The sequence below is a fragment of the Ziziphus jujuba genome, chromosome 8 (assembly GCF_031755915.1).
Source record: "Ziziphus jujuba cultivar Dongzao chromosome 8, ASM3175591v1".
Lineage (NCBI taxonomy): Eukaryota > Viridiplantae > Streptophyta > Magnoliopsida > Rosales > Rhamnaceae > Ziziphus > Ziziphus jujuba.
In genome coordinates, this window is record NC_083386.1 from 27,403,985 (window position 1) to 27,423,125 (window position 19,141).

The following is a 19,141-nucleotide window of genomic DNA, read 5'->3' on the forward strand; positions in this document are numbered from 1 at the left end:
CTCTTCAAGAACTGAGAGTAGATTTTATTCTTATTATCAAAAAGAGATTAGATTCTATTTTTCCCCGACCACTACCAGACCCACATCGGAACTTGAGGTACTGAAATAGCGGGCCACGTTGCAAGCGAAATAGCCCAAAAGTCCACTGAAACTGGGCCTCCTAAAGGTTGAGCGTTTTATTGGGTTTTATGGGCCAATAAATTGTCAACGCTTTGCCTTAGAGACTTAGGCCCTATCGATTTTCATTATTTAATTTATCATGTATATGATTAATTGTATATGTATTTTTAGAGAAATATTATTTGTTATCATCATCATCACCATCACCAACTGGATCCATAATTTATTTATAAATTTACATGACTAGAGAAATATTTATTTTTTCCAAATTAAAATTTTAAAATAAGAAAATATATAATTAAATGCTACTAATTAATAATTGCTATATTAATTATAATTTTAATGATAATTATTATTACTGGTGATCAATAGTGAAGTTCAAATTTTTGAAGTCTAACAATCTATTTGTCATTCTTTATTAAACTGCTAAAAAATCAAAATGCATTTGCTCCTTTTTACTAAATAGTGGTGTTACAACTATCAAATTGTTAACAAAATATATTTATAAAATGGTACACAACTATTAATTAGTGAAAAAAAAAATTCACATAATTTAAAAATGGATAACTAAAACATAATAAACATCTAGTTAAAATCTATTGAGTCATTTACCATGTCATATGGCAAACAATTAGACATATAGTATTATTGCTTTTCAAATTCAAAACTTTTTTTTTTTTTTTTTTTTTTTTTACCTTTTAAAACATTACCGCTTGGCCAGCATCATCAATTAACTCATCCTACCATTTAAATTAACTCATTCTCAATTCCAACAACATTTTATAATATTTGTATTCATAACTATACTATTTAGACAAGCAAAAATCACATTATCAATAATTATATTATCTAATTTTTTTACTTTTAATTTTACAAACTCTCAATGATTCAGGACCTTTCTTTTTTTTTTTTTTTTCCGTTTGTACAGAATAAACAAATAAATATAAATAAAATTTTGACATTAAAAATATTCACTTTTACAAAATTTTCCAAGTTTTTCCACACACAAGCCAACCCTCCAAAAAAAAAAAAAAAAAAAAAAAGAGGTTATGTGGGAAGTACCGCACAAACCCCCAGATGCCCAATACCGTATGTTCTCCCAACTCCCGATTCCAACTCAGAAGACGAAGAAGATAGACCTGTTTTTTCCTTTTTCTTCTTGTTCTTGTTCTTGTTCTTGTTCTTCTTCTTCTTACTTGGACCCTTCAAAACTAGCCAAAACCAAAACAAGAAATCTGCTTATAATTGAATTAGAATTTGAAACATGCACGCCATTTCTTTCTCTAAGCTCTCAAGCATTGATATTTTCTCCTCCACAACCTCCTTAACTCCTCAAAACTGTCCTAAATTTCCCACTCCTTTTCCTTCCCTTTTGTCAAATTTCCCTTCTTGGTCTCACCCTCTTAGTCTCTCCGCAAGGAAATCCTGTATCTCGGTTTCCTCCAAGTCTTCCGAGGCAGAGGAGCTCTCGCCGCCGGAAGACGAGTGGCTGCAGAAGCTTCCCGACAAGAAGAAGCCTCTTTACTCTCACAGCCTCCCTTGCATTGAGGCTTGGCTGGGGAGTTTGGGGTTTTATCAGAGCAAAGACGACAGGGCCGTTTGGTTGGTTGAGAAGCCCGATTGGCACGCCCAGCTCTCACTCGATGTCACCGACCTCTATATAAGGTTGGTTTTTGGAATTTATTTATAAATTGATTGTGTTTTTGATACTGGGTTTTGCTGTTTTTATGAATTTATGCTCTATTCTTGACCCGGCTGTTAAGATTATGTAGATTTTTTTAAGCACACGCATAAATGGATGGACTAGTAGATTGAATAAGATGATTGTGTGTGTTTGTGTGCCTATATATATTCATGTTTTTTTTTTTTTTTTTTTTTTGAATTTTACATGCAAGTCTATCTACATTTGTGTTGAAGTGGGTTGTGAGATGGTGGCTCAAGAATTGTAATTGCTACTAGAAATTTGTGGGCAGATAACCTCAATGAGGCCCTTGAACCATGCTTAGTTGTCTGTTTGCTTTGCATCTGAAAAGGGTTACAGTAGCCAAAAATGGATCACTGGTGGAGCTTAACGAAGTTGAACAGGCAAAAAAGTAGATTGGATACATTATCCCGAACTTATTTGATAATGGAAATAAAATTGAATTAGTATTCTTTTTTTTTCCCCCGATAATTTACAATAATTTTTTCCTACTCACCCGCTGTGTCTGGAATCCACAGCCTTCCAATAGGTGTGGGTGGCTTATCAATCGAGCCAACCTCACTTGACAAATTATTATTCAATTGATTGCCGAGTTTTGGTAGCCTTTTAAGGTCTTTATAATCAGTTTGGTTCACTAGTTGCTACGTAAGTCTGCATTTTTTTGACCCTTATGGACGTGGTGATGAGTTGGTGAGAGTAGGAAGATTCATCTTGCTGGCAATGGTGGCCAAGCATGAAAGATGAATGGTAGTTATACATTGAGGGCATTGACGATCCCCTGTTAAGATAAAGGGTACAAATTGTAATATTTTAGCTCTTATGTTAAAATGACAAGAGAAGTGAAGGGTTTACTAATTCACCAATGATGAATATGCCTCTGCGTTTTCCTTAATTCTATGAATGGAGCATTTATTTATTTTTTATTAAGCTTGATCTACGAGTAAGGCTTTTGACACAATCTAGAAAGTAAAGGGAAATAGGAAGCTTTGAGCTTGTATTGGACAATTGAGGTTAAGACAGTAGTGGGACAGACGCATCTAAAAATTGGAGGTGCATCAGCTGCCTAAAAAGTTTTTGTCAAGAAGTAGGGTTTTGAGCTGCAATTGAACACTGCCATTCCTATAATATTTCACTTCTTATCATCTTTATTTTGAGACGGTTATTCTTCTCTCTTTTAAGATTTTACTTTTTACTCAACCATTTTGCATATCTTGAAGATTGTAGTTATTTGCAGGTACCTAAAAAGTGGACCTGGTAATCTTGAGAAGGATGTGGAGAGGAGGTTCAGTTATGCGCTAAGCAGAGAGGACATTGAAAACGCTGTGCTTGGAGGACCATAAGGGACAAAAGGGTCGAAATTTTAATTCTTTGGTCTGCTTTGCTAAGTTTGTCAAGCTGCTTGAGAGATCAGAGATCCTGATTGACTAACAATTGTTTGATGAACTCGGTTGCAATGTGAATAGATAAATTTTTGATCCCTTCAATGCCGACTGATGATATAACTTGAAGTTCTGGATTTAGGTCTATTCATGTAATATTTATATCTTTAATTATGCTGTCATAATTAATCATTTATTTCGGATTATGCTTGAAAAATTCTAGAATAATCAGGCAAATAACACAGTGGCACTGCGGATCAGAAGTGGAGCTACTTATATGGCTTTTTACTTATCAATTTACAGTGTTGCATACTAGGATGGCCTAAGCAGCCAATTGCATTACATAACAAGGAATATTATCATACATGTTATTTCCCCATCCTTTTCTTGGCCTGCACTACTTAGCATGTGCTATTATTGCTATTCACATCCATAAGGCTTCCTCACTATCAGAGTGGTGAGGCTACTTGAGAAGTAGCGTCGGTATCAATGTGATTCGGCAGACTGGAAACGGGACCAGTATTCCTTCACCAGCTTTCCAAAGAGCGAGCCTTCAGTCTTCATTAACTTCGTTGGCTCATCATACTCCACAAGTTGTCCTTTAAAAAAAAAAAAAAAAATTATATAAATATGAATATTTTAAAATTCTCATACATTTAGGAACATCTCCAACAGTACTTTGCATTTCGGTTCCCTAATTTCATCGCTCAATGGTTGTAATTTTAAATAATAAAACTAAAATAACAATGCATTTAACTCTAATACATTTAGCAAATCAAAATTCCGTTTTTATATTCTCAAGTCCAAATAGGAACGTGTTTAAGTATATTTATTAACCCATTTACCCTCTAAAATAGAGTTGCTATAAAAAATTAAAAGTGTTTACTAGAGAAGCTTTAATATCGACATTGTTATAAGCAGAAAATAAAAGATAAAGTTGCAAAAAGATAAGGGATGCTTTAGATTAGCACCAGAGCAACTATACTCACCATCCCTAATGGCAAGAACCATAGTGCAATCCATCACGGTTGGTATTCTGTGAGCTACTGTGATTACAGTACAATCTGCAAATTCAGTTCGAATGGTTTGCTGCAGAATCATATCGGTTGCGTTATCGATCGATGCAGTTGCCTCATCAAGGACCAATATCCGACTTCTCCTCAGAAGGGCACGCCCCAAACAGAACAACTGCCTTTGTCCCATGCTCCAATTTGATCCATCATCCACAACTGAAGAACAATTAATCATGGGTTAGTATTACGATCACAAATGCATCGCAGGTATAAAATGTCAATAAAACATGGATTACCTAAGGAATCTAGCCCATTTTCTTTCTCCTGAACAGCCTCCCGAAGCTGACACTTTCCAAGCACCTTTAAGATCACAAACAGTTAATACCCCCATCAGTTCACTTGTACAAAAAAATGAAGAAATAAGCCAAGAAGATCATCTTGTATTAAAGAATTACCTCCCATATTTCCCGGTCAGAATGCTGCGATAAGGGATCCAAATTGTATCTCACGGTCCCATTGAAAAGAGTAGGATCTTGAGGTATAATTGCAAAACGTGACCTCAGATCATGAAGTCCAATGGTAGAGATGTCAATCCCATCTACTACAATCTTCCCTCCAGCAGGCTCCACCAGACGGAACAGAGCACCTATTAGAGTTGTCTTCCCACTGCCTGTTCGACCAACTATACCAATCTTGTGCCCTCCAACAATTGTGCAACTGATCCCGCGAAGAACAAGTGGCGTATTTGGCCTATACCTTATCTGTTTTGTTACATGAACTTTCTCATTTCTGAGTACACTTCAACTTCTAAGTTTCATGAAGTTTTTAACATTGTGCAAAACATATTTTACCTGCAAATGTTGTATCTCTACTTTGCCCACAGCAGGCCAATTTTGTGGGGGACGATTTTCTTCAATGACTTCAGGGGCTTCACTAGGAATGTACATGTATTGATTCAGCCTTTCTACTGAAATTATGTAATTTGCAAGAGTGCACTGGTTCTGAATTGAAAGGACAACGGCCACGTTCAATGAAAGACCATAAGAAAGTGCCATTCCGATGAATCCTGCAGCGACACAAGTAATTGTCATTCTCCAAAATACACAGCCAAAGATAGTCCTAATAAATAGCATGCAATACGGTACTAAAAGTGACAACTTTAGATACTAACCGGAGCTGAAAGTATCAGGAGGAAGCAGGACCATGCAGAGTGCTGCAGATGCCAGAACTGTTGCACTGAGTGTTTCCAGCCTCTGAATCAACCACTCATTTGCTGCAAAACTGTGAAAAAATGGGCTGGCGTTTACGTCAATGAGCTCTAGGTTCTTTGTGAAGAACCGTTCTTCCACCTCAAATGCTCTAATTGTTACAACTCCTGCCACAGACTCAGCAAGATGGTTTGCTACCAAGGACTTGGTTGTGCCATTGATCCGCATCAACTCTTTTGCAGTGGAAAAATAATATCTCTGCAGATAGAAGGATGATATCCTATCAAATTTTCATGTATAGGGATACGCCAAGGTAAAATAATGTAAAAATAATTATTCATATTTAAAAAAAAAACTCCATATCATTTTAATCTTTCCTCTGGCATGTTTAATCCAGATAGGTACTAGGGAGTCTGAAGCACAGAATCATGCACAATATTTCTATATTTCCTCCCCAACAACATCAAACACTCTTCCTCAAATCACTTGGCGTGCATTTACATCCTGGGAGTGGCAAATCATGTAAGAAATGTGTATAACCGTACCTGTAATCGCAAAGCCAAATAAATTGTTGGTATCGAGACAAACAACACTTGCCAGGTGATAACAGCCAGCACTCCAAGATTGGAAAGAGCATTCACAGAGGCTCCAACAGCAAAGATTAAGCTAAATGGGATATCAGTATCAACAGTACTCAGATCAGATGAAACCTGCAGATGAGTGAGCAATAAATGTAAGTATTAGTTTTATGAAAATCATCTTCTATTGTATTGTAAGCCATAACCATATTTTGAGTCTCTGATGCATACCCGACTAAGTATCCTTCCCAATGGTGTGGAGTCATAAAAGGACATAGGTGCACGGAAAAGGGAGTTTAGAAGTTGTGAAGATAAGGACTTGGATGATTGAACACCCAAAACAACCACACAAAGAGATCTAATAAGCAAAAAAATTGTTGAGAAGACTCCTATCACCAAATAAACCATGATCAGCTGTGATGAGCTAACATGAGGATTATCAACATTAGCAGCCATCCAAGAGTTCTGTGCTATCTGACCAATCACAAATGTAAGGTGACTAAGCGTGGCAATGGAAAAGTACAAGAACCCTTTGTTCTGACTTAGATATTGTATGGAGGGCTTTAATCCCATGTCTCCTTCTTCTCTTTCTTCCTGCTTTATCAATTGATCACCTTTTGATGGTTTTAATTGATTCTCTACATAACTCTTTCGGATCTCCTTAGCTGAAGATGCCTCATGATTTCGGGCAGGATTGATGTCTTCAAGCCTTTCAGAACCGGCAGTCTCTTTGTGTGCATTGACAAGGTCTTGAAATTCTGGGCTCAAGGACAACAGCTGATGGTAAGGAGCTGCTCTTAGGATTTCCCCATCAGACATCAACTGCCAGCAAAATCAGTTATAGTTAACAACTGACAAAATAAATCAATGGCAACAAAATCAGCTATTGTTAACAACTGATAAAACAAATCAATGGTAACTTATAAAAATGGCCTAGTTCATAAATCAAGTTGAACTTCAATTTGCACTTCATGCAAACACAGAGACTAGCTGGTATCACTATGAACTTACATTGTGAAAGTAGTAAAATACTGAAGTTCCACCAAGAACATCACATGAGCATATTCATAAACCAGAATATCCTTCTTCTTCTTCTTCTTCTTCTTCATTTTCTATTTATTTTTTATTTTTTATTTTTTATCATTTTACCTTTTAGGAATGGTTCCTGGATGTCCACATATTCAAAGATTGTTTTAAAGTGTAAGCATGGAGTCTTTAAAAGTTTCTCTAGTTGAGGTCAGTTATCAGGTTAGTCTTTGTAACGGAAAAAAGTTACTGGAGCATTATCACTAATAACGAAGTTTTTGTTTGACTTAGATGAGGGCCAAATATGTGTTGTATCCATTGTTATCATGCGAAAAATTATTCAGCAAGTCAATAGCAAAAGAAAAAATCTCTATGGTTTAATGTCAGGTTTCTTGCCGACTATTAAGACAACAAAACGAAAAGGCACCTAAAATAGCATGAAAGAAAACAACTTCCTCAATAGCTGTGCAGACAAAGGGAGAATTTCATCCTCTTGTATTTCATCTCTAGAGAAATTTTAAAAACACAACTACAAGCCAGATGCATGACAGCCAAAGAGACATCACGAAAATCAAACGACTCATGCAGGAGCAATTTCATGGAAGTGGAATTAGACTAACCAAAACAGAATCAAATGCAGGAAGGAAATCAACTTGATGGGTCACAAGTAGGACTGTCTTCCCCAAGAGTGCTCCCATTACATATTCCTGCCAAAGGGGTAAGTAACCTTCAATTGAAAGCTAGAAATAAACAAAAAAAGACTATTCTAATGTCAGGAAAGGTGTGATTATTACATTAAATAAGCTTGTAGCAGTATGTGCATCAACAGCACTGAATGGATCATCCAAGAGATATATATCAGCATTCTGATAAAGTGCACGTGCTAGTTGGATTCGCTGCTTCTGACCACCACTCAAATTCACTCCTCTCTCCCCTATTTCAGTTAGATCGCCATAAGGAAGCAAGCGAATGTCCTTTACAAGTGAACATCTCTCAAGTGTTTCATGGTATCTTTGACTATCCATGGCAGAACCAAATAAAATGTTGTCCTGTATTGTTCCCATCTGGATCCATGCTGTCTGAGAAACATAGGCAATCTTCCCATAAACTTGAATCTGAAGGCAGTAAAAAGAGTATTAGGTTATGAGATAAATCTTTACTTCTTTAAAGATGGAATGGGAATAGGCTGACCCCATAATTAAGACCGCAGCATGCAAGATAAACTGTATTTGTATATTTGCTATTATGAAAAAAGAAATAGGACAGACGGTAAGAACATACATTTCCCTTAACATTTGGAACTTCTCCAAGAATTGCTGCTAGAAGGGTTGATTTTCCTGAGCCAACTTCCCCACATACAGCCACCTTTTCGCCACGTCCGACCTGCAAATTAATGTTTCTGAGTGTGGGCTTTGCTAAATTCTCTTCCCATGAAAAATCTGCTGACTTGATATTAACAGTGTGACTCACAATCTCCGAATTGAACTTCTCCCGGGGTCTTGAAGTTTGTAGCTCTGGTGCATCAAAGAATTTTATAATACGTGCAAATGAAACCTTTGCTTGAATAATCACCCCTATAACATCAGGGATAGATCTAATAGGCTCCTGAACAAGGCGCAAAGTTGCCACAAAAGTGAAAACATTATTCGCATGCAGAGGAACTTTTAGGAAGTAACATGCGCCGAAAGTTGCAGCAGAGACCATAATAGGGGATATCCAAAAGAAAAACATATTATGAGCTTTACTTAACTGCACTAAAGATAACCATTTATTCTCCACATTCCTTAATTTTTCTATCACATTCTTGAAATGGGTTTCCCAAGCATATAATTTCAACACCTTCATGTTCACTAGAGCCTCAGAACTAGTCTTCAGTCTATCATCCTGCGCCACCATAAGCCTAGTCTGAAACTTATGTTGCAGCTTAGCGAGGGGTGCATTGCAAATGACCGTGAAAATTATTACCACCAGGGCTGCAATTGTAGCTAGCCCAACTGCTCGATAAAGAATTGCTAACGAGATACAGAGCTGAAGACTAGTCGTCCAAGTTCGATGGAACCAGAATGGGAATTCTCCAATCCTATAGGCATCCACAGTCACATAATTCATAATCTCACCATTGGAGTGCATCAACCTAGCAGCATTAGATAATCTCAGTTGCTTCTTATATATGGCCGCTGTGAGCAAAGACCTCACTTTCATGCCGATCAATCTGGTTCTGAAGTACCACTGCCTTTGTGATAAAGATTCAATGAATTTAGTAAGGAAAAGTGGTATGGTCAATACATAATCTTCATACTTGAAACTCTCGTTTCCCCCAGCAACCAAAATGAAGGCATTAAGTAGCAGAGGACCAGCCGAGACAGTGATTATCTTAACCAAGGCAAAGAATCCAGACGCCAAAATCTCTTTCAAGTGGCACAAAATTATAATCTTCAAAATCGATGGCTGAGAAGAAGGATGAGTCCGTTTTTGTTTGTCCAGTTTGTCCAAGAACAACAAATAACAACTTTCAGCTCTATCTGCTTCACTCAACTTGGGTATATCTTCGTCCTCGAGAGTTTTCTCCCTTCCCCTTTTCATCAATGGATTCAACCACCAGAATGAAAATCTATTGAGAGTTCCAGCTTTGAAAAACGGAGTAACTGGATCACATTTACTGATCGCAGTAGCCTCGCTATTCAAAGGTGCATAAAGACCATTCTGAATGCCACTTTCATCGCTCTCTTCATTACTGTAACCTCTATAAGCACATAACAACAGCAATATTGCTCCTGGAAAAGACAATACATCTAAAGCTATCTTCGCTGATACTTTTTGCCTTAAAATGGCGGCAAACAGAGATAGAACACAGACAAATCCAGAAAACAAGAAGCCAAGAATAGACAAGAGCCGTACTGGTGACTTTGGGAGGTGTTTGACCCGGATACTCACTGTTAAACCAACGGACAACCATGTTATCCCTTGAAATATAGTTGACAACCACAAGCTCAAAGGCAAAGCAGTCTGGGTTTCCCTCAACTGCTCTTCTAAAATCCAGATGCCGAAGAACAAGTACACCAATCCAACACAGCTGTTGAAAATGGCAGAGACAATCTGCAAAATGGAAGAGCCTTGAAACCGGGAGTTTTTGGACCAAGACTTCTGAATCATCGTCCAGATGAGCATGACCAAAAGCAGAGCATCAAAGCAAACGGTCAATGCGTGGTTGATGCAAGATGAAGGATGACCCAAAAACCCAAGTTTAGAACTGCATGGATTACTTCCTGTAGAGTCTGAACAACCAGATTCCGTACAAAGCACAGTCCATAGTTCCTCCATGATGTTTTATCACTTTTCTTTTAAATCTTCAAACCCTCTACAGCATTTGGAGAAAAGCTGTAAATAAGAAAAACATGTTACGGAATTGGGAGAAAAAACAAATAGCAACGGAAATATAGAAAGCGAAGAACAAACACACAATTAACGTGGAAACCCTTGACGGGAAAAACCACGGGCAGGGAGAAGCAAATCCAATATCGAAAGATTGGTACAAAAATGAGCTTGACTGCGCGATACCTTCTAAACCTTAATTTCAGCCGAAAACCAAAAATATATAGTACATAAGAAACCCTAAAATTGAACAGGTCCATACCACGGGGGCGCTGCCCCCGCACCCCCGTCGGGCTCAGTGGTGGGCTACGGTCTCGGGCCTATCGGCCTGAGACCTCCGCTTCCACCATAGAGCCCCAAATTTTTCTCCAAAATTTAGTTTTACCAAATGGGTCGCACCGCGAGCTTTTCGGGGTCGGGTCAACAAGAATTCAGGTCACAAACTCTAACAATCTCCACCTTGACACGAATTCCATATAAGGAATGAAAAACATACAAAACTCCAATCTTCGATAAAAGTTGCCATCCTCTTCCACAAAAACCCCTAAAGGCAAAGCTCAACAACAAACACCAACCAAGTCCAAGCAATGCTCAAACTTGGCTACTGGAAGTGCCTTGGTCATCATGTCAGCAGGATTATCATGAGTACTCACCTTGCTGACAACAATATCTCCACGAGCAATAACATCACGTACAAAATGATACCGAACATCTATATGTTTTGTCCTCTCGTGAAACATCTGATCCTTAGTGAGATAGATAGCACTCTGACTATCACAATTGATGACCGTACTCTCCTGCTCAGAGCTCAACTCACCTATCAACGCCCTTAACCAAATAGCTTCTTTCACCGCTTCAGCTATAGCCATATATTCAGCTTCTGTAGTTGATAGTGCAACTGTTGCTTGCAAAACAGACTTCCAACTGATAGAAGTATCTCCAAGAGTAAATACATAACCAGTAGTGGACCTCCTTCTATCAAGGTCCCCAGCAAAATCTGCATCAACATATCCACGTACACCCTCCTTACTTCCACCAAACTCTAAACAAGTGTTAGTAGTGCATCTCAAGTACCTTAGAATCCACTTGACAGCTTGCCAGTGTTGTTTGCCAGGATTAGCCATATACCGGCTCACAACACTAACAGCATGTGCAATGTCAGGACGGGTACACACCATAGCATACATCAAACTACCAACAACACTAGAATAAGGAACATGTGACATATACTCAATATCTCTATCCGAATGTGGTGACATATCAGCAGACAATCTAAAATGAGTAGCTAATGGAGTACTTACAGGTTTAGCGTTCTTCATTCCAAAACGCTCCAGAACTTTCTCAACAAAAGATCTTTGAGTCAAGAAAAGTTTACCTGCAGATTTATCTCTCTCAATCTCCATACCAAGAATCTTCTTTGCCGCTCCCAAATCTTTCATCTCAAATTCACCACTCAATTCTGCTTTCAATCTGTTGATATCGGATTTCTTCTTGGCCACTATCAGCATATCATCAACATAAAGCAACAAATAGATAAATGAGCCATCTTCCAACTTCCTAAAATACACACAGCTATCATATTGGCTTCTAGAATAGCTATGGCTAAACATAAACCCATCAAACCGCTTGTACCACTGACGAGGGGATTGCTTCAAACCATACAAAGACCTTTTCAACAAACACACATGATCCTCTTTTCCTTCAACCTCGAAACCTTCGGGTTGCTGCATATAAATTGTCTCCTCAAGCTCACCATGCAAGAAAGCGGTCTTCACATCTAGTTGCTCCAACTCTAAATCATGCATAGCAACTAGCGCTAACAAAGCACGAATAGAAGTATGTTTAACGACAGGGGAAAATATATCATTAAAATCAACTCCCTGTACCTGTGAATACCCCTTCGCTACTAAACGTGCTTTGTACCTCGCATCTTCAACACCAGGAATGCCTTCTTTCTTTTTGTAGACCCACTTGCATCCCACAATCTTCTTACCCTCTGGAGGTAATGCTAACTCCCAAGTGTGGTTCTTATGAAGCGACTCCACCTCTTCCTGCATAGCAATTAACCACTTTGCAGAATCCTCACATGAGATGGCTTCATAATAGTTGCAAGGATCACTGGGACTTTCGATCTCTTGTGCTGCAACACAAGCAAAAGTGACATAGTCTGCTAAACTAGAGGGCTTCTTGATCTCCCTGCGAGGTCTATCCTTGGCAATCGAATGCTCCTGCACCTCCTCAATTCTCTCTTCTTCCACATGAGTGGGTGTCTCAAATGGGCCTGAAACTGAACCATTCTGTGAAGTACTTACTTCCTCCACCCTAAACTCCACCTGCTTTGGCATACTGTCTGAAACAACGAGCTCCTTTTTCGGATGAAGCATTGCCATCTCATCAAACACAACATCCCTGCTAATCACAACCTTAGATGACTTTGGATCAGGAAGCCAAACTCTGTATCCTTTTACACCCTGCGGGTAACCAAGAAATATGCCCTTCTTCGATCTAGGCTCAAGCTTACCATCATTAACATGAACATAGGCAGGGCATCCAAACACCTTCAAATCTAAATAATTAGCAGGTTTTCCAGACCATACCTCTTCAGGAGTCTTGCAATCGATTGCTGCCGATGGAGAACGATTCACCAAGTAGCAAGCTGTAGCAGCTGCTTCTGCCCAAAATTCCTGTGCTAACCCAGAATTCGACAACATGCATCGCACTTTCTCCATAAGAGTTCTGTTCATCCGCTCAGCCACACCATTTTGCTGCGGAGTTCCTCTAACTGTGAGATGTCTAACAATCCCTTCGTTTCTACAAAACTCATTGAAAACACCATCACAGAACTCCAATCCATTATCTGTACGAAGGCGCTTCACCCTTCTTTCCGTCTGCTTCTCTACCAAAGCTTTCCATTGCTTGAAGATAGCAAATACGTCATTCTTGTGCTTCAAGAAATATACCCAGACCTTCCTGGAGAAATCATCAATGAAGGTCAACATATTTCTGCCACCACCCTTAGAAGCAGTACGTGCAGGTCCCCAAAGATCTGAATGAATGTAGTCTAGAGTACCTTTGGTTTTGTGAATTCCAGTACTGAAGCTAACTCTCTTCTGCTTCCCAAACACACAATGTTCACAAAACTCCAACTTCGAGATACTCCAATCACCAAGCAAACTCCGTTTGCTCAACATCGCTAAACCTTTCTCACTTATATGGCCCAATCTCATATGCCACAAACGAGTAACATCCGAATCTGACATGCATACTGAAACAGCAGCCGACCCCATTACCACAGAACCTTGTAGCCTGTATAATGTACCAACCAGGCTAGCTTTCATCACCACCAAAGCACCCTTCATAACCCTCAAAACTCCACCTCCACCAGCAAAAGAACAACAAGACTTGTCCAAAGCAGATAAAGAAATTAAATTTTTAGACATATCTGGAACGTGACGTACCTCAGATAGTGTTCTGATAATTCCATCATGCATCTTCACCCTTACAGTTCCAATGCCGATGACACAGCAAGGATGATCATCTCCCATCAGCACAACACCTTTATCCACCGGAACATAAGAAGAGAACCAATCCCTATGGAGACAGATGTGAAACGAACAGGCTGAATCCAAAATCCATCCCTGCTTGCCCGAACTATCCTCAGTCACTGAATAAACATCTCCATCTTCAATTTCCTCATGTGCGACACTGGCTTCGGCATGTTCCTTACTCTTTTCATTATTTTTATTCTGAAGCTTACGACATTCAGTTTTGATGTGCCCCTTTTTCTTACAGTAGTGACAAATAAGGTTTCTGAACCTTGACTTCGATCTTGGCCGACTACCACCATTGTTATTTTGATCTCTAGATGATGTTCTACCTTTAACAATCAAACCCTCTCCTCCGGAACTCCCAAAATTATTGTTATCCGAACTGCTGGTCAACTCCTTATCAAACAACTCCTTAGAATATAAAGAAGCTTTCACGTCCTCCAATTTTAGGGTTTTATTACTGTAAATCAAAGTCTCCCTAAAATTTTTATACGATGGAGGTAAGGAACGCAGTAGCATTAGGGCCTGATCTTCATCATCATATTTAATGTCCATGTTCGCCAGATCCAACAAAATAGTAGAAAAGTCATCTATATGTGTTTTAATAGATGTACCTTCAACCATAGAAAGGGTGTATAGACGGTGCTTCGCAATCAGTTTCGTTGTGAGATTCTTTGTGATGTACAAAGATTCCAACTTGTCCCATAAGTCCTTTGTTGTCTTCTGATCAAGGACCTCTCTCAAAACTTCATTGGACAAGCATAGCTGAATGGTGGATAGGGCACGCTCATCAACCTCGGCTTTCTTTTCGGCATCCCACGAAGATGGCATCTGCTCCTTGCCAACCAACGCCTTGTGTAAACCGTTCTGTGTCAAAATCGCCTTCATCTTGACTTGCCACATGGAGAAACTCATGTTGCGCTCAAATTTCTCAATGTCGAACTTTGTTGCCATGATCGAAAAAGAAAAAAAAATTCCCAAATAGATCGATGCGGCTCTGATACCACTTGTTACGGAATTGGGAGAAAAAACAAATAGCAACGGAAACAAAGAAAGCGAAGAACAAACACACAATTAACGTGGAAACCCTTGACGGGAAAAACCACGGGCAGGGAGAAGCAAATCCAATATCGAAAGATTGGTACAAAAATTAGCCTGACTGCGCGATACCTTCTAAACCCTAATTTCAGCCGAAAACCAAAAATATATAGTACCAAAAATTTCAGCCTAATTTCAGCCGAAAACCAAAAACCCGAGACCTTCGCTTCCACCACAGAGCCCCAAATTTTTTTCCAAAATTTAGTTTTACCAAATGGGTCGCACCGCGAGCTTTTCGGATCGGATCAACAAAAATTCGGATCACAAACTCTAACAAAACACTTTGCCAATTACTGTAATAACAAAGACTGTTTGGGAAGACCAAAAACTTATTAATAGACTCAGACACAAAGACTAACCAGTAGCAAATGGTGCATGGTCGTCGGAGTCAAAAATGCTTGGCCACCACACCAGCAGTTTAAAAACCACAAAAAAAAGAAAAAAGAAAAAAGAAAAAAAAACCACAGAAATTGTATTAAAATTAATTAAAAATGATGTGTCACATTTCCGGATAAGTCCTAAGGAGGTATTGGCTGTCGAATGTGATGCGAAAAGGGCGACGAAGAGGCCTCATTAGTTTTGACGCGGACAGCGAAGACCAGCCATGGCCCAATTGTGTGGGATTTCCAACTTCCATGTCGCCTCTCTCTCTGTGTCTCTCAGGCGGACTCAATGACTTCATTTCGACACGTGCTTTTCTCTTTTTATTTTATTATTATTATTATTTTTCTCTTCCTTACTATCCGTTGCTATAAGCTGATAAACGTTTAATATGATGGATTTTGTATAATAGTTTTTTTTTAAAAAAAATTATTATTCAAAATTTAATAAATATTTGGTTGTAAATGAAAAATTATATTAAATATTTAATGAGATTTTAGAAGTTAAAAAAATTATGTTAAATGCTTATTAAATTTTTATGTTATCAATAAATATTTGTTGATTTTTGTTAAATATTTTTATTTTTTTAAAAAATAATTTTAACCTTGAAGTAAAGATTTTGGTTAAAAAAGAAAAAAAAGAAAAAGCAGGCAGTTGATCTTCCTTCCATTCTCAGCCGTATGACTTTTGGAAAATTTGTTTGTTTTTTTTTTACGACCGGTTTTATCACCCACGTGCCAGGGTAAGGCAATTTCTCTATACGTGCATTGCATTTAATCATCTTTTTATAAAATCAAAAGATGGAAAAGAAAAAAAATAAATAAATAAAATATTTGTTTGTCTCTCTCATATATATATATTTTTTTGAGTACATTTTGTTTCATTTTCAATATTTCAATAAAAATATATTAAATAATTCTATTTTTTATTTTAGTATTAAATTAGGTGCAGGTATTCCTGTTATTGTTGAATTAAAAGGACGTGTTTTTCCCATAACACTCACAGAGCTAATTATATATATATATATATATATAGTATATGGAAATTACATGCTAAAATTATTGTTATATGATTATAATAATATAGATCTTTTGATGATATTTATAATTATTAGGGCAGTATACTTATATTCATATGTCATTGTTTACACCTATATTTAAGAAATTATGGTTGGAAATGAACCCTCCCTTCTAGAATGAAAAATAGGGGTGGAAATGGATTTTATTATTTTCAAAATGAATTTCGCCCAATATCTAATTATTTATTATTTATTTTTTTTAAAAAATATTTTTTTAATAATTTAAATTTAATGCTACTGTTATTTTGAAATAAATTATTTAATTATAATAAAAATATTAAAAATTACATATACATATATATAGATATGTATGTATGTATCTTCAATTCGCTTAGGTTTGGATTAAAATTTATTTAAACCGAATCCAACTGTGGATTAAAAATAAAATCAAATCAGATTTGGTTCGGTTGGTATGAATCAGTTTATGCCCACCCTATCGGAAAGGTTATTTTAATCTTGTTATAAAACAAATATCGTTGTTTACATGTTTAATTAAATTATATATTAATTAATATGGTCTTGAGGCTTCACGTTCAAATTATATAAGAGCTCAGCTAGCAGGAATCATACCCCGGTTGACAAAGTATGAAAGGAATTATTAAATTAATTCATGGAATAAAATAAGTCAAAACACTAGCAACTTAAGTATTTTTATTTTATTTTATTTTTCTACTTTGAGATCTTCTTTCTGTAATTTAATGCTTATTTATTTGTTTGTTTTGTGACTGGGATTGATTATTATTATCATTATGTTGGATAACTAATGATTGTGATTTTTTTTTTTTTTTTTTTTTTTTGGGGTGAAATTTGTGATTGTGAAGTTGTGAACTAGATGGAATGGCGCCTGATTGGATAGCGATTCTTCATTTATTTATTTAGTTGTTTATTTATTTTTTGGTAATTGAAGATTCTTCATTTATTGTTGTGTCTACATGTACATGAAGTTTTTCGTATTTTTTTTGGGGACAGCATAATCAAAGTACATGATACACTGGAGTTTTTATTTTATTTTTTTATTTTCTTGGCTGAGTAATGGGTTATAATAAGAGTTGGCATCACGGGCAATATCTTGTAGAACAGAATCCACAAAAACAAGAGGCATTACCCCAAGGTCTGTGACCCAGAAACAGAGTTCTCAAAGGCCCAATTACAGACGAAGTGAGCAACGGAGTTGGTTACTCAGGGGTTCCAAACAAAAGAAATAACATCAAAGTTAGAAGAAAGATTCAAAACATACTATTAGACCAGTATGGATAGACAATTTGGCAGTGTCATTCAGGCTTTTCACAACAACGTCGGCAACACATTCACAACAAATTTTCTTCCAAGCTTGATCCTTTGCCAACAGAATGGCCTTTATACACAGCACAACCTTTGGCAACAGGGAATTAAGCAAAGCATTTGGATCATAAGCACGTCCCCATTATGGTCCCTAGCCACTTCCAAAAGCAATACCCCCTTAATTAACACGTGTCTTATTTTTCCATGTCAGCAACGCTTGCTGTCATCTCCGTTTCACGCCGTTTGTTCCTTCACTTTTCTGCTCCCTTTTACTCTCTCTCTCTCTCTCCCTAATCGTTTCCTCATTACCTCTCGTGGGTTTTATTCTCTGTCCCTATATATATATATATATATATATATATATTGTTGAATTTCTTTGTTCGTTTTTACAAATCAAACCCCTTAAAAAAATAAATTCAAGCTTTGGGATGAAATCAGTGTGACAAAATGATTATGCAGAACATTTAGTTCACAATCCTTGCAAATGGACACCATATAATAAAAACTGATATAATAAATTTTTCAAATACAATATTAATTGTTTATAATTCAAAATAAATAGAACGTTAATAGATATTTAAATGGTGAAATCAACAGATATGATAAAATTAAATCCTCAAACACAACAACCCAGGTTTTTAAATTGTTATCAATCGAAATTCAAATATTTTGTAGTAGTAAAATTATATCTAATGATTTTCCGATTGGAGAAAATTGAATTTTGATCGGAGGAAATTTTTTCCGACAAACGAAAAATTTTCTAGACACTGGTACCGTTTTGCACCTAAGGGGATTGTACAAAAATGAATCCTAATAAAAATGTCACTTTTTCAAGAAAGTGAATTAGTTATTTTTACATAAAAATCCATCATTATCTTTGTTAAATGAATATCAAAATCCATCATCATAACTGATATGGAACTATAGAATACATTCTTACAAAATTCAGCAAAAATGTAACTTATACACATCAAATTTAGCAAACACATATGGGCCAATAAATATAAGAAGTTGATAATTTATAAGCTTAACCAGTTAATGTACTCAACAAAAATTGCATATACTTAATGATAATAAGAATTCTGACATTGGCAAATTGCAACATGAAAAATGTACAAAAAATTCAGCCCCATACAATATAATAACAAATAAATTGTGCAAAAGTTGCAACTCTAACCAGTCTTATCCACTGGCTGTGACATTTCAAAGTGAAATTGTGAGCCACACTATTTTTCAGGCCATTGCCACCCACAACCTTTCCCTTTCCTCTTCCAATTTCCGCACATGATGAACAAATTCTTCAAAACCCAGGCCCTCAAAATATAATAATAATAATAACAAACAAGTTAAAAATAGT

At 36.9% G+C, this 19,141-nt stretch overlaps 2 protein-coding genes across 2 annotated transcripts; one reads left to right on the forward strand and one right to left on the reverse strand.

Annotated features, from left to right (window-relative positions):
- Positions 1-1,161: 1,161 nt before the first annotated feature.
- On the forward strand, positions 1,162-3,397 carry LOC107407335 (uncharacterized). The gene is made up of 2 exons (XM_016014609.4): positions 1,162-1,785; positions 3,057-3,397. The coding sequence occupies exons 1-2, from the start codon at positions 1,385-1,387 to the stop codon at positions 3,160-3,162; spliced, it is 507 nt and encodes a 168-aa protein (XP_015870095.1). The 5' UTR covers positions 1,162-1,384; the 3' UTR covers positions 3,163-3,397.
- Positions 3,398-3,544: 147 nt separating this feature from the next.
- LOC107407334 (ABC transporter C family member 10) lies at positions 3,545-10,374 on the reverse strand. Its single transcript, XM_060819950.1, has 11 exons — positions 8,308-10,374; positions 7,821-8,141; positions 7,647-7,733; positions 6,232-6,822; positions 5,968-6,132; positions 5,386-5,680; positions 5,066-5,280; positions 4,670-4,975; positions 4,511-4,574; positions 4,191-4,430; positions 3,545-3,800 (listed from the first exon to the last, which is right to left on the reverse strand). Exons 1-11 carry the CDS (start codon positions 10,345-10,347, stop codon positions 3,688-3,690), a joined length of 4,437 nt encoding a protein of 1,478 aa, XP_060675933.1. The 5' UTR covers positions 10,348-10,374; the 3' UTR covers positions 3,545-3,687.
- Positions 10,375-19,141: the final 8,767 nt, after the last annotated feature.

What these genes read in the sequence shown, in the direction of transcription:
- LOC107407335 (XM_016014609.4), top strand. Translation starts at nt 1,385, where the DNA reads ATGCACGCCATTTCTTTCTCTAAGCTCTCAAGCATTGATATTTTCTCC. An exon ending in GTCACCGACCTCTATATAAG is followed by an intron (nt 1,786 to 3,056) that starts GTTGGTTTTTGG and finishes AGTTATTTGCAG; the next exon opens with GTACCTAAAAAGTGGACCTG.
- LOC107407334 (XM_060819950.1), bottom strand. Translation starts at nt 10,347, where the DNA reads ATGGAGGAACTATGGACTGTGCTTTGTACGGAATCTGGTTGTTCAGAC. An exon ending in TTCCAAATGTTAAGGGAAAT is followed by an intron (nt 8,142 to 8,307) that starts GTATGTTCTTAC and finishes TACTGCCTTCAG; the next exon opens with ATTCAAGTTTATGGGAAGAT. An exon ending in AAATGGGCTAGATTCCTTAG is followed by an intron (nt 4,431 to 4,510) that starts GTAATCCATGTT and finishes ATTGTTCTTCAG; the next exon opens with TTGTGGATGATGGATCAAAT.